This window comes from Numida meleagris, chromosome 3 (genome assembly GCF_002078875.1).
Source record: "Numida meleagris isolate 19003 breed g44 Domestic line chromosome 3, NumMel1.0, whole genome shotgun sequence".
NCBI lineage: Eukaryota > Metazoa > Chordata > Aves > Galliformes > Numididae > Numida > Numida meleagris.
The window spans coordinates 63151044-63177239 of NC_034411.1; the positions used below are offsets into that span (position 1 = coordinate 63151044).

The window sequence follows — 26196 nt, forward strand, 5'->3', positions numbered from 1 at the left end:
CCCCCACCGCGCTCATGGAGAGCGCTGCGCGCACGGCCCGCGATAGCCGCCTTCAGCCGCAGCGCGCCGCCCGCCGCGCCATCGCTTCGCGCGCCTCACAGAGTCCGCGTCTCTCGCCCGGCGCCCGCCGCCCGCAGCGCCATCTTTCTGCCGCCCCGCCTGATCTTTCACCTCTCACCCCGCCACATGCGCGGCGCTCGTTGGCCGCCCGGCGGGATGACGTCACTTCCGCCCACGGCGAACGAATGACGTGGCCCTAAGGGAAGAGGCGGGGCGCGGAGGGGAGGGGCATGGTGCGGTCACGCCCCGTGGCGGCCGAGTGGGGCGTGGCGGGGTAGGTGCGCGTAGGCTGTGGTGGGCGTGAGCCTGCTGCCCGCGAGACGTGCGGAGCGGCTCGTTCTACGCCTTCGTTCTCGCGCAGGCAGTGCCCGCTACTCAGGCTGCCCTGAGTAGGAGGACAGCCATGTTCGGGGCCAGAGGGACAGCCTGCTTCTAGTGTAGCCCGGGGGCTCCATCTTTGTGAGGTACCGGAGAGGTTTTCCATGTCAGCTTGTAGCAGCGCATAGGCACAAGGACCTGCAGGTGCAAATTCCGTTCCTCACCGGCAGCGGGTTGTGCAAGGGCCTTCCAGCTTTGTCCTGTGTCATCAGGCAGATGGGCTGAAGTGACAGGGGAAGGTGTGCCATCAGTACAGAACTGAATGAAAAGTAAAGTACTGTAGTGTGAAAATACCTTTTCATATTGAGAAAGCCCTTCTCAGACCATAATTAGCCAACAAAACAACACATTCAAACTGCTAGGAAGCTTGTGCTGTTCATAAACATCGAAATCTTTATCTACCAACAGATGTTGTAGCTGATGATATTCAGAAGTTAAAATGTAAAGAAAACTGAATGTAAGCCTCTCTAACTTACATTGCTTAATGTGTTAAGAAACCCAAGTGTCAATGGCTTTTGGAGAGGTGCCGTAGCCCCATAGCTGTACTCTGACACCTGACAAAACAGGCGTTATGAATGTGAGTGATTATTTGGTTACGGAATGCCAACAGAAGATAAAGAATAATAGAAACTGTTTGCTTTGAAAAGTAATTTGCTGGTGTGCTTACTCCTCACTTATCAGCTGAGATTTATGAACTGCCAGGAAGCCCCTTAGATTACTGTTTGTAATTCGCTGGTTTTAGTGGTCTGGGTATTCCAATTTTGTTTAATTTTCAAGCGCTTTGGGAACTGCCTGGTAACATTTGCACGTATATCAGATTTGATGCATATACCAGGAAGTCCTTTTGTGTTGCAAAAGTCTAAAAGGTTCCACCAGCGAAAGGGGGATTTGCAGTGTGTACTTCCATGTGAACCCAAAGGTATACGTACATACAGCAGCTTGAGCTGTTTGGAAGTCTGTTCATTTATTGGCTACTAAAATAAATGCTTGCAATAACCTTGGCTCATTGGGCCTTATCCTAGTACTAGGTAGAGGTAAAAAATGGTTTCCCGAGAATCTCCTTTCTTTTGTTTACAATATTAAATTTGGGACAAATTGACCACCAGCATTTTCATTCGCTAATTAACTTTGGAACAACCATTAAATCTCATTAACCAGGACACTGATTCTTGTGTTTGTTGTATTTGCCATGATAAAGATGAGCCCTCTGTGTTTTGCCTGGAGCTCAGTTAATTTAGTCCAGTATCATTTGAAATTGCCTAAAACATTTCTGGAAAACTGAAATTAACATTTCAAAAGCAAGAACCTCCAAACAGTCCTGAGGAATTTCCCACATCAGTGTAACTCTCCATCCTGAACTGAGTATAAGTATATTGAGTACCACACTACAGGTAGTGATACCTTGCAGTATTGCAGGATTTTATTTCTGTTTTATATTTTCTTTCTTTTAAATGCGACTGTAAGAATGCTTTACTGTTTAAAAAGTCCATACAGAGTTACAGAGTGCTTTTCTAAGAGATTGTAATTGTATTCTTATTTCCCTCAAGCTACATAGTACTAATGGCAAAGAAAAACAGATGCTATTTTTACAGATTTCAGTTTATAACGGCATCCTTATTATAGCCCTTCTGTCACCAGCTATTAATGTTTATAGTACAAATTAAAGAGGAAAATTTAATGGCAGCCCAGCAGGTTGGTTGTCAGCGGGGATACTGGTGGTGGTGGGCAGTTCTAGGCAGCTTTAACATTCATGATAGATTAACCATGGGGTTAATCTAGTTCATAATCATAGTAATCATCATCTGTGTTTACTGCAACACTGGCGGCCTCATTGGCTTTCATTTTCTTTCTGTCCTCCTTGCCTTTTTCTGTGGAAGACAGATTATCTTCACACTGCTGCAGAATCTTTTTGGAAGACATCCAACTTTCTCCTCGGCTTTCTGCTGGTGCTGCACACTGCCCTCCCCTGACGTCTGTACCTTTGGCCATCAGCACTCCTCTGGTTCTCAGAAGGTCACAGGTGCAGTTCCAAGGGTTTCCGTCTAAATAGAGATGCCGGAGACGAGGTAAATACTCTAAAACTTTGCGATCCAAGGCGGATATCTTGTTGTTCCTTAAATTTAAGACCTGAAGCTGTTTCAAGTCCTTCAATTCTTGTTCTCCAACATCTTCTATGTCATTTCCCTTTAGATCCAATCTGGCAAGGGTATCTGGAAGTCTGAATAAAAATGAAACAACACAAATCTGTTATATTCATTTTACTGATTCTGTTTGTACCCAGGCATATCTGGCATATTAAGTAAGACTATAACTAACAAAAATGTAATCTTCTGGAAAAAAAAAAAAAATCTGGTCCTGAAATGATCGTGTCCTTTTTTTTTTAAAATTGAAGTTGTTGGAATACTGTCTATGCACAGTTGAGTGGTTTTCCCAAATTATTGCAGTTCTGACCTATACTAACCTGCTTCACTATGTAGTAAGTTGCATATTCAGCTGAGTACCAAGTGAGCTTAAAAATGTTTTTTTGTGCTACATAATGCCGTAAGCATGTCAATGATCAAATGATAGCAGCATGAAAGATCAAAAGTTTTGAAAAACATGGCAACTCTACTGTACTCTCTCAAGTACTTCTGTGTATGATTTGTTTTAAAAAGTCTTTTAGATCATAACTAAATTTTTACTAGAAGTAGAATTTTTCTTCTTTTTTTCCCTATTTTTTGTTCTCTTGCTGCCAGCAGGTTCAAAAGTTAATCAACTTGGAAGTAATTCATCTGATGATATACTTAATACTTCTTAAAAAAATCTGCAACAAGGAAAATATAAATGCCTTTTATGGTCTTTTGAAATAGTACCTCAGAGAATTAGAACTGATTGTATTTAGAAGAATTAAAAAAGCCAACGATCTCAAGATATGATACTAGATGATGAATATCATTCTTGTTTTAATGTCTTATAATTTGTGTGATAAGACTTCTATTTCTGAAGTCTAGCTTGTTTGTAATCTCTTTTTCTCCTGCTCTAGCCAATGAAAACTGTTTAATAGAAAAGCCAGTTAATTTGTGTGAAATGTTTTTAATAGAGTAAATTTGAAATTAACCTAAAATCATTTTACTCTTTTAGTTTGCAAGGTGATGAGATTAAGATCATGGTTAGAGATTTTAAGGAGACTTGTTCAGGAAAACTCTCAGACAAACTATAAATAATAATACCAAGAACTATTTAGAATTGAGCAGCAATGTCCCACAGCCCATAAAGGCTGATCTGGCTGTATCTCAATGAACTAATTTGATATATGTCTGAGAATTAGTAACAGGGTACACTTTGATCCTCACTGGCTGTCTTTTTTGAAGCTGAATTTGACATCTTGGGCTGAAAGGCAGTTGCTGTTTTTACATAGACTCTGCAACTTCAGTGGGAATATTTCAAGAATAAGGGAGTTCTCTATTGTGCTTTATTCCCTGGGTGAGATGAGGATTTTATGTGTTGAAGTGGTGAGTCATTCCACTGGTCTTACCAGTGCTTGTGGCTGCGATGTGTTGATTTTGAAACCTAACTGCAGTTGATGATAATAGTTGTCCAATATGACACTGTAATGAGAAAGGTGTTCTCTAGGGTAAAAAGTGTGCTCTAAGGTAAAATCCTGGAGCAAATGATGTCAAAGGCAATAGGATATCACTTGGGATATTTATCCAGATTACAGTCTAAAGCCTGTACAGTCTCACTGTACTGATGTTGGACTTTGCAGCTGTATTGTTTGACTTCAAGTTCTGTTGATCTTGAGGAATTAACTGTGTTTGAGTATGTGGTGTGTGATCCTGCTGCTGGCAGAGAAGCCATGTACATTTAGGAGCTGACCGTGACAACCATACTGCTGCTGTTCCAGAGACTGTCATCAGTCTTTTCCTGCATTCTGACCACTCACTCCCCGCAAGATTTTCTGGAGTTTGGGCTTTTCTCTATGAGACCTGAAATAACTTGGACTTGTGTTCTGCTAGAGAAAATTTCATGTCATTATTTACCTTTTGAATAAAAAGGAAAGAACCTTTCTTTTTCCTGATTCCCGCTGAACAAGTGCTAAGTCCCATTAATGGTGCCACATTAACTATATTCTTTAACCTGTGATACTGGTGACTGGTAGTTCTGTCAGTAGTAATACTTTTGTTTCTTTGTGTCCATGCGACTAGCTGGTGATCAACAGGTAGTTGTATGGACACACACAAATAGATTAGGTACATGGGTGCACAAGAATTAAGTACAAAGATTTTACTTCTCCTCGTTTCTTTCCTACTTTGTGTTTACAACCTCTCCTTGAAATTTGTGTTGAGCTGAAAATAAAAGACCCAATCTCTCCCTAAAAGCTGTACTTCTTAGAGGCTAATAGAGAACTCTTTCCTGTTAATTCCCTTGACTACGAGGGTTGTAAAATAAGATGGATTGGACAATCCTAACGTAACTAGAAAGCATTAAGCATTCCTGTCAAGCCAAACTGAAATCAAATATTTATACACCACTAAATCACTTTCTGATTGTAAGGCTTCAACCAAATAGATTCAAATGCTAAAGGATCTCATGGTAAACGAATTGAAATTTTGTTGCATTATTTATTTGGGCAGTTAAAACTGACCACAAGCCATGAAAACAGAGCTTAATAGTGTAGTTGTGTTAGAGAAGTTGATGTTAAGAGAATGACATATTTATTTTTATGCCATCTAATTGCACAGCTTTTTGAAATAACAAAATTGCCATTTTATATCAGGCCAGACCACCTCTGATAATGGCCAGGACCAACACTGTGAGCAAGGCATTAAGGAATAGCGTGTGCCCAGTGACTGTTTCTTCTGTGCTGCTTTGGCTGGAATTTTGCTTATAGCCTGAAGCAGGAGACTTTATAAGCAATCTGAGAACTTTATAATGTGTGAATTTAATGAAGTTAGGAATGATAATATCCACTGAAGAACATACTCTTTTAGACCAGACTCAGCTCCTGAAATCCTAATATTTTAACAGTAATAAACTATGTGATTCGGTGGAAACTTCAGTTTAAAACATGCTATCTTTCTTTTTTATTGAATGCTTTATTAATTTTGTGTAATTGGAGAAGATAAATCTAAGCAGCAGGATACCTTCTCTATAATCACTGTTATACTCTCCTAGCAGATTCCTCTTATTAATGTGTTAATTAAATAAAGCAGCCTTACTGGCAGAGAAATATGAAAGGAGAAGGATCACCAGGGATGACAGATATAATGAAAACAGCTAATGAGTGCTAATTAGTTCCAGTTATGGCAGATGGTTTATGGTATGGATAGACTTCCACTATGACTAGGTCTGAATGCAATTTTATTTTTTTCACTTTGGCTCTCATTCTCATAATCTAAGGATGGAGAGATGACATCTGTGAACCAGCTATCCTCAGAATCACTTGCCTCAGTGGGATAGAAATAAGGAGATTCTGTTCCAGTGCTAGGTTAGAAAGCTGCACACACTGCTGAAGAGCGCCTGCCTCAAACATGCTGACAGCGTTGTTGTCAAGAAACAAGTGTTTCAGGCCCTGTAGTCCTTGGAATTCTTGCGCTGTCACCCTCTGAATCAGGTTATTGCTGCAGTCAAGTTTCTGCAGTCTGCCTGGCAGCCTGAGCGGTAGAGCCTGGAGCTGGTTCTTAGAGAGCTCCAATGTTGTTAAATTAGGAAGGAGCTGGGCACCGTCTACTGATGTCAGCTGATTTTCTGAAAGGAAGAACTCAGACAAGTTTTCTAGATGTTTCATGTCTCGAAGTCTTACTGTTTTGAGTTGGTTTTTCTCTAGTTTTAGTGACAGCAAGGATTTAGGTAGGTCAAGGGGCACTTTTGTCAGAAAGTTTCCGCTTAAACTGAGAAACTGTAGATTTCCGAAAGATGCAAAGAAGCTGGTTGGGAAAGAGTTTAGTTTATTGTCAGCCATGCTCAGATATGTCAGCCTTGGAAGCTTAAGTGGTGCAGACACAGTTTCCATGTTGTTGCCATCCAGAATTAGACTCTGTAAATTGCAAAGGGAAGAAAATGCACTCGAAGGCAGAGTTGCAATCAAGTTGTTCCTGATATCAAGCACTCTTAGTTTTACCAAACCTTCAAAATCAGTCGAGTGCAAAGTGTTGATGGAATTATCGGCGAGTTTTAAAATTTCAAGGCCAGATGGGAGGAAGATGGGTATTTGCTTTAGCTGATTTTTGTAGAGTTCCAGGGACTTCAAGGTGCTCAGAGCTCTGAAAGTGTTGTTTTCTATTGATTCTGTGCCACTGCATGACAGGACTAGCTCTTCAAGGGCCAACATTCTTCTGAAGTCAGTAATCTTAAAGAGATAAAAGATAAAAATAATTCATGTGACAGTATGCAGTATTTATGAATCACTTCACAGATTACTTGTTCTGGATGCTCTGACCATTGCTACTGTATGTTCTTATAGAATAAGAAACTAAGAGAAATGGAGCAGTAATAAAAGAGGTATTACTATAGGTACTTTCAGTTTGCCCATATTTACTTATGTTTCTGGAATTGTGTTGTTTAAGTCCATATTGTGTCTGGTTTTGAACAAACACACAGGTTTGAAGAAGGAATATTCCTTTCATTTCTGCCTGGCAGGTAGGCTTTGTAAAATAGATAGCTAATGTCACCAGTGGCAGAAATCCTTGCAGTGAGTAGGTGGTTGCTACATATGCAGGTTTGTGTTTATCATACAGCCATTTCTGTATATCATTACTGCAGCATTACTTCCCCAGATACATGGCCATCACCTCTCTACTATGAATTGTTGGCAGAAAACTAAACCTATATTTCTTCATCCTCTCCACTGTCTCTTCTTTTTTTTAAAGTGAAAACCTCACCATATTGAGATGACCAATCCAAAAGTATGAGATCAAAGTATGAGATCAGTTTGGTCTGAAAATCACGTGTGTGGAACAAATTGTTTTTACAACAATTTAGTTTTTTGTTACTTAGTAATAAACAGATGCTTTGTAGTGTTAAATGAAACTTAGATGTTGACTGTGACCATTATATATAGAGGCATACTAATTGTTTTTTTTTTTTCCTTTCTGTTCTGTTGGAACCTGCTTGCTTATCAAACATGCCATCTTGTGTCTCAGGTTAAGAAATGAATGAATCTGGCAGTTACTCTAAGCCAAGAAGTGAGGAAGAATGGAATGAGGGTGAATCTAGGGGTTGTCAGAACACGAGTTACTTAAACAGCACTTCAGAATTTTCAGAAATGCTGCCCATTGGCCTGTGTGCTTGTTTTCTAAAAATTCATTTATAAAGGAATCATAGAAAGCTCAGAGCAAGATGAACAGGTGTTCTGCACAGAAGAGGCAGGAAGGTGTGTTCTTCTATTTTCCCTTCAGGTGTCTGGTAAGCATCAGTACTCATCAGTAGCAGATGCTAAACTAACATTATAGTCTGCATGCTATTTCCCTTGAGGTTATTAGCTGCCAGCATGTTTTAGTCTCATTGAGAGACCCTACAAAGCTTGTGTAATCCCAGTGACAAATGTGCAAGGAAGACAATATAAATCACATTGCATCTTATGTTCTGCATAGTAGTTTTGTTCTATGATCCTGATAGTACACATTGGACTATCATATCTGTGTATCTTTCATCAACTTAGGAAGGTGACATAAAATATTCCTTCCTGCTTCATTTATCCAATTCTTGTATGTTTCTGAGTTGTATCTCTTCAGCTTATCCATAGACTCACTATTTTATTTTCTGTTAAAATTAGAACGTATATAGCTGTGAAAGAAAAATTGAATTTCATTTTGCTTCGGTATTCTCAACTGTCTTTCATTCCATCTTGTGAAGTCTTTTCTGAACACTGCAATACTTGTTGTAGTTAGTAGAAAAGTATAGATACAGAACCTCTATTGATTCAGGTTTCTCCATCAGTTATACTAGATTTCAATGAGGGAATTTACTTCCACTGGGGAAAAAAATCTCAAGAGTAAATAAGAAAGCTGGCCATTGTCTGCTTTTCTATAATTGCAGTTTAGAGATACACGTATATTTATTAATTTTCTAAATAACAATTGTAGAATTGTATGTTCAGTTTTGATTATCATTAGGAGGCCCATCTTGCAAAGGTTCTCATGAGAAGCCCCATAGAAATGAACTACATTGCTCAAAGGCAGAAAGGAATCATCAGATGTAAGCGATAAAACAATACTGAGGAAATTAAAACAAATGCAAATCTTTATAAATTAAACACATTTTCTCCTGTAAGTTCAAAAGCAGTATTTCCTGTTTTCACTCAGTTGATTGCTGTATATCTCTAAGAGGCTTAATTTTCATCTCATTAAGTGGCAGAGAGTTATGTGAAGGTCCATGTACAGACATTTATTCTGTGTTGAAGAATGTCAGGCTTCTTAATGTGGATTACTATAGTTTCTGTTTCCCACCTATTTGGTAGGCTTCATCAGGCTTTGTGAACTGGGGTTTGTTTTAAGCAGTTCCTTGAAGTTACCTATTGTGTGGGCCAAAGAGGCAATTTTCTTTTAACAGATAAAAAGCATGTATTAATATAGCTAGAAGTAAACTAAATGTTAAAGTTAGAGTAAAAAGTTTATAGTTGCTGTTCAAATGAAGGATATGGAAATCATTGAGAAAAGATACTAAAAGCAGTCTAGTTTTGTTACTACAAACTCTGTTTGTAACAACACCTAGTTTGTAAAAATATCAAAAGCAAAAAACCCAGTTAGTCTTTTAATGGTGACCAACCCTGTCAAGTATTTAACATATAAACTTCTCCTCATTTCTTTTCAATTTCTTTACCGTTTTAATGTTAACCACTGTAAAGTCCAGAAGTAAGTAGTGCTCAGTTTGAGAGAATATTTGATTATTCTTCTGAGGCTACTAGTTGCCAAACCATACTATATGTGAATAATTACATATAAAAGCCTGATGGAGGTCGGCTGTGAAAAGTCTAGGCTTAGATTCAACTTCTTTTTGAAAGTGTTTTCTTTTTTCTAAGATGCTGTAAAAGAAGCAATTAAAAAGAAAGGAAAAACAAAAACAAAACAATCAAACACGCTAAAAAAAGGGGGGGGACGACAAAGAACTATAGAGTTCCCTTCGCACTTCTAGATATGTAGTTTACAAGCAGAAATCAAAACCTGTTCCTACAAACACTATTATGTATGCCAATGGAATTGTTCAGCCGTGTTAAATTAAGCATATGTATTTACAATGTCAGGAAATCAAAAGTATGATTTGTCAGAGAAGACTGAAAAAATCTATTTTAAAACCCCATTTAATCCTAAGTAAAGAATTTAGATAATTACAGGCAAATAGCATAAAATGACTTATTTCCTGTCAGAGTAAAGCTGATAGTAGAAGACATACTGACTGCTCAGTTAAATTAATGTATAAAGTGAAAAACTCTTTCCTTAGATGGTTTTACACACCATTTGCTTGCCCTGAACAGTCACAAAACATTTATTCTGCTGCTCTATTCACTTATAACCAACGTTTGAATGCTTTATAACAAATACCTGCCTTTTTTTTTCTAGACAGAACCTAAGGCTACTTTACTACTATAGAATCATAGAGTTACCAAGGTTGGAAAAGACCTCCAAGATCATCTAGTCCAACCATCTACTTACCACCAATATTTCCCCACTAAATCATGTCCCTTAGTACAACATCTTAATGTTTCTTGAACACCTCCAGGGATGGTGACACCACCACCCTCCTGGGCAGCCCATTCCAGTGCCTGACCATTCTTCCAGAGAAGAAACTTTTCCTAATATTCAACCTGAACCTCTCCTGCTACAACTTGTAGCAATTTCCTCTGATCCTATCGCTAGTTACACAGGAGAAGAGACTGACCCCCACCTCGCCACAACCTCCTTTCAGGTGGTTGTAGAGAGCATTAAGATCTCCTCTAAGCCTCCTCCAGACTAAAAAATCCTGGTTCTCCCATAAGACCTGTGCCCCGGACCCCACAGCAGCTTCATTGCCCTTCTCTGGACATGCTTCAGGGCTTCCATGTCTTTCTTGTAGTGAGAGGCCCAAAACTGAACATAGTACTCAAGTTGTGAGTACAGGGTAACTTAGGAACAGCTGACAGGTACAACACTTTTCTTTTGTACAGATGATCTGTTTCCTCATAGGAATTCATTAAAGAGTTCATTAGTTTAACACATTGCACTTAGCACGTTAATATAGCTATATCATAGGAATAAACTTTGACTCTTGTAAGTACGTGAACTACAATAAGAGAATCACGGATAACAGTAACAGCTGAAAGAGAAGTAAACTATTCCACTGAGTTAAACTGCAAAATGATTCAGGCTGTTTCTCAATGGGCAACAGGTATCCCAGCTGTTGCCTTAGGCTGCCTCTTAGCCCATTTTGTTCTGTCCTGAGAACAAAATCAAAGATGCAGTTAAGGATGTATTCTTTGTAAGAGAACAAGTATACTTAAAAGTAAATGTATTTCTCCCAAACTGTACATTTCTCACTATTTGTAATAAAGTGATACATAAGAAGTATGTATAATACAGCAAATACGCATAATACAGGCGGTTATATTTCCCTTCTGTCTACCTATAGAAGTTATATTTATTAAATAAATATATTTTAGGATGGAAAACAGAAAAGTATGGCTCCCATGTCCAGTGCAGATGGATAACTTGCACTGATAATATGATTTAGTGATCCCTCAGTTAGAAAAAACAGTTGTTTTTATGGCTCTAGGTAGATGGCAAAACTAGGTAGGCCTAGTATTGCTTTTATCATCTCACACTGCCTTGGTCTCTAAAAATGCACAATCAAGCCTTAATTACTAACTCCCACTGTCATTTCGAATAGCAGTTTTATCTGGAACTTGCAATTCAGGAGGGGGAAAAGAAATTCAGTTTCATTCTAGCTATGTAAAACCTTTTCGTTTGCTATGGAAAAGTATTACATTGCATCAAAAGCAGCAGAAGCTTTCAACAAGTTAAAAAATAACTCTTGAAGTCAATGGTTATTTGATCCTATAAAAACAAGTTAACATTTGGCTCCTTGTGTGAGTTACTGTTTTTTGAGTTGCATACAAAAAAAACATGGGTATATATTTACATGTATTTCACAAGTTATTAAAACAAAAAACAGATCTAGCACCATTTTACCAGCTTTTAGAACCTGGAATAAGATTTTCCTTTCCCTCTGAAGTCCACCACCTGGGAAAAATGACTTTCAGATACAGCACATCATATATAGTATTTCTATTGAATTTTTCCTACCTGGAGTTGCTTAATTTTGCTGTGGCTGATGTAGAGCCTCCTAGTAGTGAAAGGAATCTCCCTGGGGATCTCTGTAGCTCTGTAGCATTGCACTGACTGGACAGGGTCACAGCTGCATCTTCTTGGGCAAGTGGTACTCAGACCACTATGAGAACAAAACAGGAAGACTAAAAGGTAGGATAAATGCATCTTCCAAAACAGGAGGTCTGAAATTGTCTCAGCACCACATAGTGTGAATTAAGCACCAAGGTCCTTTTTATACCATGAAATCTGATAAAAGGATATTACAACTGTGTATTTTATCCCAGTGAAAAAACAGCAAAAACAATACCGTAATTTGCCTGGGTTAAAATGTTGGCAGGCATTACAAAGAGTGAGAAACTGAAACAGTGATAAGCTGTCTTTACATTTGCAGGTATGTGAAATTAGTGTTATTTATTACCTGACATTTAATCTGCAAACATCCATATTATCTCCACTTTCCTAGTTTTGTTAAACGTGCCACCACAGAATTAGCAGGGAAAAGATAAAGAGCTGTTTTATAGTGGGGCTGTAAAACCTTTGTATCTTCTGTGACCCAGCATCAGAAACAGTAAAAAATAACTACAATCAACATAGAAGCTTTTTCACTCCTCTCCATGCATTGTTCAGACAAAAAAAAAAAAAAAAAGAAACCCCCAAAAAACCCCACCCAACCAAACAAAAAAACCGAGGCAGCTATTATTTTAAAACTAAAACATTCTATTAGTTTTCTGAATATCTGCCATACAGCTGAGTGCTGTTGATTGGTATACATTTTTTAAAGATTGTACAAGAATCTAAGTTACCTGTGTTGTGTAATTCGTAGAAATCAAAGTTTAATTATTATTGTATTTGAAAATCACAAATGTGAAACACTTGAAAGCATTTAGTGTAAATCAAGCAGTGGACGATCAGTAAGATAAGACTCATGCACCTGATGGCATGTGGAGAACACTGATGTTTCCCTCATGGCTTTTTTCTCTACTATGAGTGCTTTTCTATGTATCTATTAGCTGTGCTAGCCAGTGATGTAAAGTTTTGAGAAGCTACATTTTGACGTGTTATACTTTTAGGAATCTTCATTGCGTTTTTCTTTCTTATTCAGCAATTTATAACATACAAAATGGTGCACTGAGGAAACTCTGCTCTCTCATCACAGTGCTTTGTATTGTTACCTGTTTCCTTCCATCCTCTCCATCATATTTTCAGAAGTAGCTAATCCTATTCCTTGAATTCAGAATGAGGCTGGTTGTTTTTCCAACAGAAAATGATGTCAAGTTGATTTGACAAATGGGTAACTGAACTGGGGACAGCCTTCAATAGGAATGCCTATTTGATGCAGTTGGTTTTATTCTGGACAATTGCCATATTCCCTACCAGAGATCTTTCTGTCTCCTTTATCCCCTATGCTGCAAGTACAGAACCCAGTGCCTGCAGAACCAAGCAGCAAGAGCCGAAAACCTGTTCCTAAAGCAACCTGTTGAATTGGCATGCTTAACAGTCTGTGGAGAAAAATCCTGCCTGACTTACGCCGTCTTGATAAGCTGCAAAAAAAAAATGAGTGGGCGAGCAGGATTTGCAATGGTGTTTTAAAGCAAGTGTTTTAACATATCTCAATGTGTTTGATAGCTGTTTTTAGTCTAGAAGAGACAAAGTACCCAGACAGAAGTGTAAAACCTTTTTGCATTCTGACAGATACTTGTGGTATGTTTTAGCATGCCCTGGAACAGACTTTGCTCCTGTTTTGTCTGTTGACTTGAGTGTAAGTACAGAGGTCACTAAGACAGTAATGTTCAGAAGCTTATAGAGGTATTTGTGTTCCTCAGAAACATCTTCAAAAAGTAATTCAGATCAAACCCTATGCTTTACAGTTTGGAGCTCTAGAGTACTGCAGAGTCACTCTGAAAGTGCCTTTAAATAAGAGTCATATGTTGCATCCCTCCCTATTCTGTAAATTTGAAGCGACTCAACCTATGTCGGAATTTGCCGCTGTAGTTACAAGGTAGCACCACAGGACGGTGCCATACTGTCGGCTTTTCACATTTTTGAGCAGCCGCTGTATTCTTGATCTTTTCAAACTCACTGAAGGAACTTTCATTGGTTTACTACCTGAGATATGTGATATTAACAGCAATGACTTAAACAGGAATAATATTATGGATCCATTAGTTTTTGAAATACGTCTTCTTTGAGCAGCTAGGTATTTTGAAGGGAGAGCTATGAAAGATGATACTATTCCATTTGTTTTCTGCAAATGCTGACACAAGTCCAGCAGAGCCAATGCCTTTGCTTTTGCACAAAACTATGTGCTGTGTTTTTTGATTGATTCTGGCCAACCTGCTGGTAAGAGAACTGATGAGGAGTCAGAGGATTGCGTGAGCGAAAGCCTAATGGGAATATGTGAACTACACAAAAATGTGACCAACTAACCAATCCAGGGTCTGTGATATGGAGGAAGCATGGCTGGCTTGATGGGTAGCACAGATTTGTGAGGACACAGTAAAAAAAATAAATCACTTGCGGTCATTTCTCATCCAATTTTGATGCAAATTCCCCACACTTTTCAATAGGGATTCCTGTGCAGAGCTGAGTTAATGGAATTTGGAAGATCTTTCACTATTGCTGCTTGTATTTTGGATCTGAAGAGGTGCTTGCGTGATTTTAAAGTTTTGGTGGTGGTGGATTTTTTTTTCAAATGTATCAGTTAATCTGATAAAAATAATACTATCTTTTTGTGCAAGCTTTGCCTCATACAAGATTTCAGTTTCCACAGTACTGATGTTTGGGCCCTTTCTTTCTTCACCAAAGTCAGTTTGACAGAAGCACATATATTTATATTTAGACGTGATTTTTGCATATTTAACCGAGATTACCTTCAGAAAATCATAGAAAATCAAGTCAGCATTAAAATCAGAAGAATGAATTTTCAAAACCCTGTTTATTGAAGTGTTTAGAAATCTCTGAGGGAAAACAGCTCATAGAAGTTGCTTTGTAAAGCGTATGGTGGTACAAACTACATAAAGAAATGTGCAGACTTAGCACTGAAGACATGGGAAAGCAAAGCTCATTCAGTCAGCATGGTCCTTGTCTTTGGAATGGAGATACTGCAAGAAAAGATGGGATTGAGAGCTGCAGAGAGTATGGGTAGCAGCTGGGTCACTGGGGGACATCATACACAAGTAGTTTGGCAACTGGGAGCTGCTAAGCGGTGGCGTATGCTTGAAAGAATCCTTGGCATATTTAGCTGCCATATGCTATCAAGTGCCTGCTATGGAGTACGTGTGAATTTATAAGTATTTTTTTTTCTGGAGGTTTTTAACTTGGATTTAGAATAATTTTTCATAGAGACAACAAATGGTGTTTGTCTGCCACAAAGATTACCTCTGATCAAACTCTTCTCCCCAGCATGGATAGACCTGCTAAGGGAAACAATTGTAACATTGTTTTTAAAAACATTGTGTTTCCCTTAATCATCTGTTGAATTAATTTCCACCACTTTTCAGAAATGTTTCTTAAACAAAGACCCTCAGAGCATCACACTGAATTAAGAATGTCAACCAGACGCATTCCAGGCAATTTGATTATATCTAATAAATATGAAGATTATAAATTCATCAGCACTGATTTATTCATACAAAATAGAACTGCAAGTAGAGTTTCACAAAGACAATCAGAGGCTTGTCTGAAAATGATGTCTCAATCTTCTCTGTAAGCCAAGAACTTTGTAGAAATGCTTATTATCTGTTTTCATAGTATGTGAAGAACGTGCTTTCTAATTCCAGGCAAATTCATCTTCATACACTGGGAACAGCTGCTGAATGTCTTAAAGCAGATTTTTCCTCCACAAAATAAGTAGGTAGCTGGCTACATAAAGGAGATGAAGGTGATAGCCCCTTCTGAATTTCTCACATTTTGCCTATCTATGGTGACTGTGCATTCCCGAGGAACTAGCACAGCAAAGTCTATTGAAAAGAAACAAAACTCTGTTAAACAAGAATTCACATATCAAAGAGTTTTAGACTCTGCCAGCTTTATGATAGTGCTGAGGAATGCCATCCAAGATGAGATGTAACTGAGGCAGACACCTGGAGGAGATCAGTTTAGGTAATGTCACACAAATGAACAAAAGCACAGGTTGGTATGATGAAAGCTTTTTAGCTTTTGTTGTTTTTGCCAATAATGATTGAAAAAACCAAGTCAGTCCCCAAAGGAATAAAGAGTGGAGGATAAAGAGGGCAGATAAAATGGTTGAATTTATTCTCAACCTAGAATTTGGACGCACCAGTTTTTTTGTATAGATCTTTAATTACCTTATTTGAGACGGTGCCTGAAAATAAAGTGGCAGAGATGGATCATGCAATCAATACTGTGACCTCAGGTTTTCTTTTCCTAGTGCTTTGCTCATACAAAACTGACTCAGATCAGAAGTTAACAACCGTAATCTGCAAGGGCTTTTCAGAGGCCTATGAGAGATGAGCTAGCATGGGCTCTCCCAGTTTCTGTGGGTATCTTTAACCACTAAGAAGAGTCTGCTGCTAACTGCTCACCAAACAGGACCAGAACAGAGCTTAAATTGTATAAAAATTGTCTGCTGTTGAAACTGTGAGGCATGGAGGAGTCTGAAACAGCAGTTTCCCAAATTGTACCCACCATGTGCACAAAAAGATGGTTTCATACTGCCATGCTATAAAAGCCAAATATTTTTAGCACATGCTTTACAGATTTTTAAAAGTTTTAAAAGAAAATCATAATGAGATTAAGTGGATATGTAGAAATAAATATGGGAAGAAGACTGCAGTAAGAGCTGTAAAAAAGAAAAGATGACCAAAGAAGAGACTTGTAGAAATTGCCTTGTGTAAAGGGGTCACTAAGGAATGAATGCTCCCTCAGAATAGGTGTGAGCTATTCATTGCTCCCATGAAGTCACAGTGCTGACTGTAAAAGGCAGCCTCCCTGAGCCTGCAAAGAAGGAATAATCTAAAATATAAACATATAAAAGGTTTCAGTGTTGTTAGCAGAAATTTTCTGTAATGGCAACTAAAAATCTATCTCCCTTTAAGTTTCAGCGGGGGTGGATAACTTCCTCCTCTCCAGGATGCTTTCGGAAAGCATGTTCTAATCATAAACGACTCCATTTTAGGACATGAAACTCTAGCTTTATAATCTCAGAATTCCTCCCGTACTTTGATACCGCAAAACTTTCTGCATTTCCCCTTTGATGCCTCTGTCTGTGGCTGGACTCCCAGCCAGACAATCAAACCACTCAACCACACAATAGATGGCCTTGACACGTGCACATGGCGTGCACAGCTGGGCAACTGCAATTACAGAGGTTCACAGGTGAGCTGACCCTCATGTGCAAACACACGTGTTTATGTTGTAAATTCTTTGTTAAGGGAATAGGTCTAACTCAGGGTTTGTAGAGTACCTCACACAACCTTTTCCCAGTCTTGGTGTGGGTTCTGGGTATCAAATATACAGCAAGGAAGATGTTAGCAAGAGTATTTTTTTTTTCTTTTAGATTTGGGTATTACATTATTCTGTTTTGTATGAAGATGTGTCTTCCCCACACTTCAGGTCATTTACTCTTTTAGCACAAAGTAATTTTTCAGGTAGTTAATTATGTACTCTAGTGATCAGTCAAAATATATAGGTTTAAATTTATAAAATACTGTATATACTGAAAGTAGAATTTCACAGATGCTTCACATTCTCTACACAATAATGATAGATATTATGTGCATAAATTATATGTAAGGAAAATAGGTGTGGTCAAATGAGCAGACTAGGAAACTCAGCGAAGTCCTTTTGACATTAAAAATATTCAATTAACTTATTTTTTTCTTGAGATAATTTTCTGCGTTTGTTACTTAGAAGTGTCCCTTGGGTGTGGCAGCATGGTGTCCACATGTCAGGCATTCCGCTAGATCAGTTTACACAAACTACCTCTATTTTTTAAATATTCTTCAATTATTTGTTGACATTATCAGGGTGGAATACACTACACCTTACTTAAAATCACTTTAAGCTAATTGAGGACCAACACTACTAAGCTTTCCTAGGTTTGGTTGTATACTGAATGCACTGCTTGCTTACAGAACAGAGTTAAGCTTGTCTGGGTGCTTTTGGCAGGCATTTCAAGGGTAACTGGAATTGATCTGAATTTTCTAGGTCTAGGTCTAGGTCTTCTATTTTCTAGGTCTCTTCTAAATAGAGTTTTGAGATAATTAAACTGTCTTTGTGTTTACCCTTATGCCAGTGATATCTACTTTTAATTTCAATGCATTGAAGTTGAAATTATTCAACTTATAACTAATTATTTTAATTAATAATTATTAACTTTTTCACCTAGTATTTCTGGTGAGGAATATGAACAGTTCCTAATGGTAACTACATTTACTAAGATTTCATGTCACAACTGCAGATTTTCTTAATAATATATAGTATTCTTTCTCATTTTTACCTAGTCCAGCAAGTATTAGGCAGGTATTATCCTGCAGGTAGGTTTCTAAAGAAATTGTATTTGAGAAGCTAATCTTTGAGTGGAAGAAGCAGAGACAAACCCTTGTTTGACTTGTAAAATGTAAGAACTTTCAAAATAGAGGTAGCATTGATGAGGGATGAAAGTTAAATTAATGACCACAAAACTCTGATACCACCGTAAATAAATACAATTTAAGATAGGACCAACCCCTAAGCTGAAGGGAAAGAACTCTCTTAAAAAAAATAAGAAGGTACGTGATTATTTTAAAAAGACAGCCTTACATAATTTGCATCAAATACAATTTTTGAAGATAGTATTTGGTATAGGTACATTATGTAGTAACTGTGGGACACTTCCTTCTCAAGGTAAGCAGATGCCATTTAAATACATGATTGAGATACATTAGCAGAAAATTGTAATGCTTAGCTGCAAATAAGATTACTATTCCATAAGAAAAAAAAAGGGGGGAAAAATTTAATGTACCTTTATATGTGTTTCACCAGTGTAATACCTACCAGAATAAAAAGCAAAGTAAGCAAATAAAACTGATAATCCTGAAACAAGCTTATTGTGCAACAGAAGTACTTTAAACAATAATGTTAGTTTTGCTTTTGATACAGAAAATACTTTGATTCCCCATCAGACCTTGTTGGTGTAATGGCTGTGGAGAACAAACATTAGAATGAAGCTTGAACAATTGCTCTGCTGAACTTGACTCATTTAGTGCAACTGTCTAAAGTTTAGGCACTTATACCCTTTGCTCAGAATATCTATCAGAACACTATCAGAATACCCCACTTTACTGAGCCAGATTTCTTTCTGTGGGCCCATATAAAAATGTTTGCAGCTTTTGTATCCATTGTGGAAGGCCTTAATAGTAAAAGCACCCCTATTATGTTTCCAGTTCGTTACTACCTGCTTCACATTACAGTGCAGAAAATCTGAACAGTAAAGGGCTAAAGAACAGGTTTGTAGTTACAGTCTGTAAGATTCTTGTCAAGTCCGTGATATCAGATCCCAGAGGAAACATGAAATTACTGCTAGTGGTGAAGTTTGCTTTTACCCTTCTCTCCTGAAAACAGACTGATGGAAGTGCAATCCTTTCCTGCTTTAACAGCTCTCTTCACATTCCCGCTGAGTGGTCTAACCACTGAACTGTAAGTTGTCTCTCTGTATCCAAATTAATTATTTATGCGAAGTAGAGCCATGAGAGAAAGTCGCTGCAGGATACCTTGCAGTCCAAGGGCACGGCATGCAGGTGCCATCTTCTTGCTATTTTCTGCTGTTGGGGGCAGTCCCGCTGCTGTGCTATCTCTAGTGCCCTGCACTCCCTGTGCTGTGCTGGAACAGGAGTTTCTGGGACTCTGTTGTAGGCAGATCTGGGTTGAAATTACACTTTTTTCTCTTTTAAGGTGGAGTTACTGCTTTGGTGCAGTAAAGCCATGTTGCGTGAGACCTTTACAAGACCTGCTAATAAAGCTCCCACTGAAATCAACATCAGAATCAATCAGAACATTTCAAGGAAATGAGGTGACCCTAAGGTTAACGCCTCGGAGAAAGTACCATGATAGTCATGTAGAAATAGCTTATTCCCTGTTTTCAGAACCAAAATGAGCTAGGAAATGCAAATACCTTTTGAACTGGTATAATTGCATTTGCCAGTGTTATCTAGAGATGCACAGGCATCCAGGACAGTCCTTTTCATGCAATACTTTCACGTTTGTATCTTTGCCTCTTTGCAGAGCCTGAACAGATACATGAAAGTGTATCTGCTAAACTAGCCCCTGCTGATAGTGTTTGTGAGTATAGCAGTAAAGAAAGAATTCCTTTTTCTCTCCTCCTCCCAAAGGACTAGGGGAATGATGATGTTAGACACCTTTTCCAACCTAAACGATTCTATGATTTTACATTTAGCCTAGAGAAAAAGAGGCTTAGAGGAGACCATATTGTTCTCTTGAGCTACCTCAAATGAGGTTGTGATGGGGTGAAATTAGTCTCTTCTCCCAAGCAACAAGTGACAGGACAATAGGAAGGGCCTCAAATTGCACCAGGTGAGGTTTAGGTTGGATATTAGGAAAAAGTTCTTCACTGAGAGGGTTGTGAGACATTGGAACAGGCTGCAGGGAGAAGGAGATGAGTCACCATCCCTGGTGGTATGTAAAGACGTGTAGATTTTGTGCTTTGGGACATGTTTTAGTGGTAGGTCTGGCAGTGCTAGCTTAATAGTTGTACTTGATGACCACTCACCAGTACCCCCAAGTCCTTTTTGGCAGGGCTCTATCCTTTTATCCCCCAGCTTGTACTGATAGCAGGGATTCCCATGACCGAGGGACAAAATCTTGCCTGTGGATTAATTGAACCTCATGAGTGTCACCTGTGCCCACTGCTTGACCCTGTCTAGGTCTCTGAATGGCATCCTGTCCCACGGGTGTGTTGACTGCACTGTACAGCTTGGTGTCATCCACAAACTTGTGGGGGCTGCACTTCATCTGCCAGCTCTGCTCTGCTCCCTTGTCCTTGAGGTCAGTTTCCTGGTGGGTTTTTTTGACTGACTCCCTGAAGAGCTGGAAGTTGGCTTTCCTAAAAGGTGAGAAATAGAAAACGCTAGGTACGAATCACTTTTACTAGCAAATACGTAGGTTGCACCGGAGGCCGCTGGCATGCTTAAGTGCACCTTCCGCCCCATTTCCACCAGCAGACGCGGGGAAGGCTCGAACCTGCGGCTACTAGCGGGACCGCGCCGCTCCCTGCGCTCCCCTCCGAGGCTCGGGCACGGCGCTCACGGACACCCCCGCCGCCCCCTGCCGGCACCGCCCGGGAGCTCAGCGGCCCCGATCGCGGTCTCGGGGCTCGGCCGTTGCTGCCTGGGAGCCGCCTGGAGTTGTGGCAGGCAGCGCCAGCCGCCCCCGAGGCCGCCTGTCAGCGGCTTCGCGCATGCGCGCGGGCACATTCCGCTCGCCTGGCTGCGTGGCCGCCCCAGGAGAGCCGGGCTCGCCGCGAGGGCGCAGGGGGACCGGCCGAGGCGAGCGGGGCCGCGAGCCGGGCCCGGTGCGAGGTGAGGCTAGGCCAAGCCAGGCCAGGCGGCAGCCGGCGGGATGTCGGCGGCGGGCGGCGTTGGCTCCTGCGGGCCGGGCGGCGCGGCCTGCGGCGGAGGGGTGGTTGGCGCGGCCTCTGCGCCGGGCGGCGGGGTGTCCATGTTCCGCTGGCTGGAGGTGCTGGAGAAGGAGTTCGACAAGGCCTTCGTGGACGTGGACCTGCTGCTGGGCGAGATCGACCCCGACCAGGCCGACATCACCTACGAGGGACGGCAGAAGATGACCAGCCTGAGCTCCTGCTTCGCGCAGCTCTGCCACAAGGCGCAGACCGTGTCCCAGATCAACCACAAGCTGGAGGTGAGGGCGCGGCGGCAGGGTGCCGAGGGGCCGTCGGGATGAGGCCTAGTGAGGGGAGCAGCCCAACCGCTCGGCCCTCAGGCCCCGAGCTGCAGAACAGCTGAGTGTCCCCCGGGAGCCGGGCCTGGCCCTGCGGATCCCCGGCATGTGTTATGTTGTTAGAGAGTTGCTCATGGTGACAAAAAGTTGTCTCTGGTGATGAAAGAAGCACCTTGAGCTGCAGATGCCGCTGGCTGGCCTTATATTTGCATTAGATCTCTAGGAACTTTGGTGAGCCGTACAGAATGGGACAAAGACGTGTTATCAAGAATCTTCAAGCTTACAGTCAGCAGTTAGGATGTTATTCCTGTCTACAACCAAATGGAACAGAAAAACGGATTGGAGGTAGGCTTGACAGGTCCTTTTGTCCCTTCTTCATACTCCTAGGCAGATCAAATAGCCCCCTGCTGAACTCGGTCTCGTTGAACTCATAATGGACATCTCACGATTTGTGAGGAGAATAACTGTTGTTACTGCTGAAAAGTTTTCTTCTTCTCTAAACCAGCATTTCAGTAAGGGTGGGGAGGAAGAAGTGTCTGCTGGAGCTGAGTTGGCTGGTGCTGATGTTACTCAAGAGGTAGGGCTGTGGGTCCTGTGATTTGTGCAACAGCTGGAGCACTCTGGAGGGTAGTCTGGGGAATTTTACATTTTTTTTTTTTTAAAAGCTGCAGTCCAATGTGAGGCTTCTTTTTGTAGTATATTTGGATGTCATTTGTCCTATCCTTAAAGGGTGTGGATGTTAGATGCCCTCTTGCCTTTCTGTGACAAGTCTGGTCTTAGTGCTGTAGGACTGCTGAGAAGTCTTCACTCAGTTATCCTTTCCCTAGGCTAGAAATCACCATCTTCTTCAGTATCTCTTGTAGACCCTGCTTTTTAGACATTTATTGTTTGTTCCAGTAGCTTTGAGGTGTATGGGAACAAGGAGGAGAGCTTCTTAGAAGCCATGTAGGTAAGTGCTTTGCAAGAGCTTCAGTAGACAGGCCAGAGGTGTCAGTTATTTCAGTCGTTTGTATTTCACTTATTGCAGTGAAGGAATTGAGGAGTCTTCTGACAGTAACCCATTCTTCTGAACGGTTTCCTTGCTGTAGGAAATGAAGTAAGTAAATTGGCTTTGGGTTTAATCTGATCTCTTCCTGGTATGAAAACCTTGTTATGCAAAATACCAGTAGAGCTTAACTGAGAATTGAGTTATTTCACAGTAGAATATATACTTCATTAAGCAAGTTTTGCTCATTGCATTGCATTGTTTCACCGCAGTGCTCGCTATAGTGATGTTTACGGTTTTCTTTGTATTTATGTTGCCATAGACTCGAATACACTTTAGTACACAGTTTGCATGCATGCTGTCAAGCTATACAGCACACTTAATCGTGTAGGCATAGTAAAATAAGATTTATGAGTTTACAGTAGACAATCAGCATTTATTGCATATTGCACAGGGCTGGTGGGTGTTGTGTACAGACTTGTAAAACAGATGAGTTTTCAGATCAGTTTAAGGGAAGGAGCTAATGCTTGGTAAATATTTCTTTGAAAAGTTGTTTCATGCTTAAATATTTTGAAAGGAAATTATAAAACTTAGATCCTGAAAGATATGTAGGTTGCTCTGATAGTAACGCATCCTATTTATTTCCATGGAAACTAACGCAGATACAAAGAGCACAATAGCACTTTACAATAGAGCAAATTTTCAGCTACAAAACATTATTTTTCAGTGTATTCACCACCATTAGCTGTGCATTTTCGCCAGCGATGGGCAGGAGCCTGCATGCCACACCTTGTAAAAATGTTCACCAGCAGAGGTGACCAACTGTTGCTGCTGCTGAAATGCACCGCCCGCCACCAGACTGTGCTCACATCTGCTGTTTGGTCTCCATCAGTGTTCAATAAGTGTCAGTGAATGTCAGTGGTTGCCATTTTTTCTGTATGGCGGAATGCAGTTCCACACCTTTGCTTTATCTGCACTTCCATGTCAGACACCATTCTTTCAGACTGCCTCTCTGCTGCCATATCTGTCACACGGTGACAAAATGTAATGGAATACTGGTGGGAAGTTTCAGCCTCTGCTGCTGTACCATCAACATCTGCCTCTGGTGTTGTGGGCCAACATAATAAAATAGGAAGCATTGCTTTTGAAGCAGCCCTTGTGTTTTGGTATCTAATTAAAATCATCAGTGGCTTGGACACCTAAATAATGACAGTCTGTGCTTTAATCTTGAATGAGCTGAAGAGCAAAGGAGCACAGTTCATAGTTTTAATGATATAATTATTAGTGTGTCTAAGGGTGAGAACTAATTGATGCTAAAAATTGAGAGCTAGTGAATAAAATAACATTTTATTTTGTGAAATATTTTTATTTCTGATAATAGTGTTGGGTTTCATACCTATGTCTATAAAGGAGATTTTATCTGAAATAGACCTTTAGAAGGTTATAGTGTTGTGATAGTTGTTAATGTTAGGATCTCGTGATTATTAGAGTCCTAAATTTGAAATGAAAACTGCCATTTAAAATCTCTGAAAGATGGAACCACTCTGTTGAGAATGAATGTCTTGTCTTCTTGTCTAGTCAAAATTCTCGGTGTCCAAAATGAAGGACACAGTTACATGTTTTGAAAGAACTCAGTGACATTAATACTGAAGTGTAGGATGTGATCAGTGGCTTTACTCTTTTTTACTGTATATTTCATGACGTTTAAAACTGCAGTTATTTCTTTAGCAGCTCAAAGTTATAACTGTACAGTGCTCGTGCACTTTGAAGTTTTCATCATGTTCACAAGTGTCATTAGTTTATGTAAGTGCAAACACAAATTAATGATGAAAAGTCGGAGTATTTTTCTATCGATCGTGGATTTTATTTCCTTGAGAAGAGTTGTCTGACCTTATCACAGTTTTACAGGTGAGAAAAGATAAACGGTTCATAACATGCTTTATCAGCTTAATATGTGTTCTCGAATTGGTGCAATTGCTTTTAAGACACAGTTTAGTTGGTTTGGTGGATAGAAGCTCCTGCTGTAGAAGTTTCATGGAAAAGTGTTTTGGCATGTATGTGTATACCTACTGCCAGAGATAAATTTAGGTAAAATATTGTGTGAGGGATATGTCAGAACAGTGAAAAAGTATTCAAGGATGACTCTAGTTTCTGTAGAGGGAGGGATATGCAACCACTTGAGATGTTGGTCATTTTCAGTGGGAGCCTGAAGGTATGCAGCTGCACAGCGGATGTATGCAGGTATGTTTACTCGGGCTTTAGAGTGATGAAAGATTGTAATTATACTAATAACATTTACGATCCTAAATTAAACTAAAGGGAAGGAGAATTTGTTTTCATATTTTTCCTGCTTGTCACAATGGGACAGAGTTGAATTCAGTAGCATATCAAAGTGAAAAAAATTGTAAGGGGATGGAAGCCATTGTCTTTTTCTGAGATTAGTTTGACTCGACTGATGTGGCATACAGTGTGCTAAACAAGTGAAGGAATGTATCTTAATGGAGGACAGTGAGGGCCTCAGGCTGTTAGAACAAAAGGAGATGACAGCCATTTTAAAAGAGATTTTTCTTGGGCTCTGTCTCTCAGCGTTAAAATCAGCAGATGCAGGCTAACAATCGCTGTGTGAGATACCAGATTTCTAATTGAGAGGAAGTTCATAGGATTTATTTTTCCTGTTCAGGTATTATTTGAGCTGAAAAAAGTTATATGATGCTGACTGACACTGTTTAAATGTTCATTTCAAAAAAATAAGAATTCAGTGGAAGTAAAAGTAGTAGTAATGTGCTGGTGAAAAATGAGCTTGAGTCTGCCACTTCAACTGCCAGCCTAATTCTCTAATTTTAAATGAACGAACTGGAATGGAATGTCTGGTAGAGCACACCCCTTGTCTTGGCAGTTGGGTTAAGGCAGTGTTGAGGCTAGAGTTTAGGAAAGCATTTAAGCAAATGTTGTTATGACGTTATTTGCCTATGTAGTTTTGTTACTGATGAACTGAGAATCAGTTAATAGATTTAGAAGAACAAGTTCCTTTAAGCTGAATTTTTATTTCTTTAAGTAACTTGTACTATATCAGCTAAAGCACATGTAGTGTGTGTGGGTAATATGAAGATCCCTATTTAAAAAAAAAAAAAAAAAAAAAAAAAAAGCAAGCAACTCAATACCCGAAAAACCCATCTGTAGGTGGCTTTATATGTATGGTGTTTTTTTCCAGACAATTTGAGTCCATTTTACAGAGCATGCTGCAGAACTGCTTTGATTAGTAGTACTTTTTAACCAAGATTGGACCATACACCTTATTATGAGAGTCCTTTGGTTTGTTTTTTCTCCCCTCTCTCCTTTGACTTACAACGTGAAATGCACTTACGTACAACCAGCATAATTCTTTGCCCCATGACTGTTGGGCCTTTAACACTGGGATCAGTTTGCTCAGGGACATGATTTAGCGGTGGATTGTTAGGGTAGTATGGTTGGGTTGCGGTTGGACTTGATGATCTTGAAGATCTTTTCCAACCTGAACGATTCTATGATTCTGTGATCATAGTTCTAATGATTTAGTAAGAAAAGGAAGTTGATTTATTTTTT

At 39.8% G+C, this 26196-nt stretch overlaps 2 protein-coding genes and 1 long non-coding RNA gene across 3 annotated transcripts in view; 2 read left to right on the top strand and 1 right to left on the bottom strand.

Annotated features, from left to right (window-relative positions):
* LOC110395568 lies at positions 67–5791 on the top strand. Its single transcript, XR_002436455.1, has 3 exons — positions 67–582; positions 2320–2504; positions 2629–5791. It is a non-coding gene; the product is annotated as an uncharacterized LOC110395568 (long non-coding RNA).
* LOC110395567 (nephrocan-like) lies at positions 1929–12383 on the bottom strand. The gene is made up of 3 exons (XM_021390141.1): positions 11694–12383; positions 5865–6766; positions 1929–2656 (listed from the first exon to the last, which is right to left on the bottom strand). Exons 1-3 carry the CDS (start codon positions 11880–11882, stop codon positions 2209–2211), a joined length of 1539 nt encoding a protein of 512 aa, XP_021245816.1. The 5' UTR covers positions 11883–12383; the 3' UTR covers positions 1929–2208.
* The window catches only part of GOPC (golgi associated PDZ and coiled-coil motif containing), a 29990-nt gene continuing 24967 nt past the window's right edge, over positions 21174–26196 (top strand). Inside the window, exon 1 of the mRNA XM_021390139.1 lies at positions 21174–21590. Within this exon, the coding sequence (XP_021245814.1) occupies positions 21294–21590 (297 nt within the window). The 5' untranslated portion in view covers positions 21174–21293. The remainder of the gene's footprint in view (positions 21591–26196) is intronic.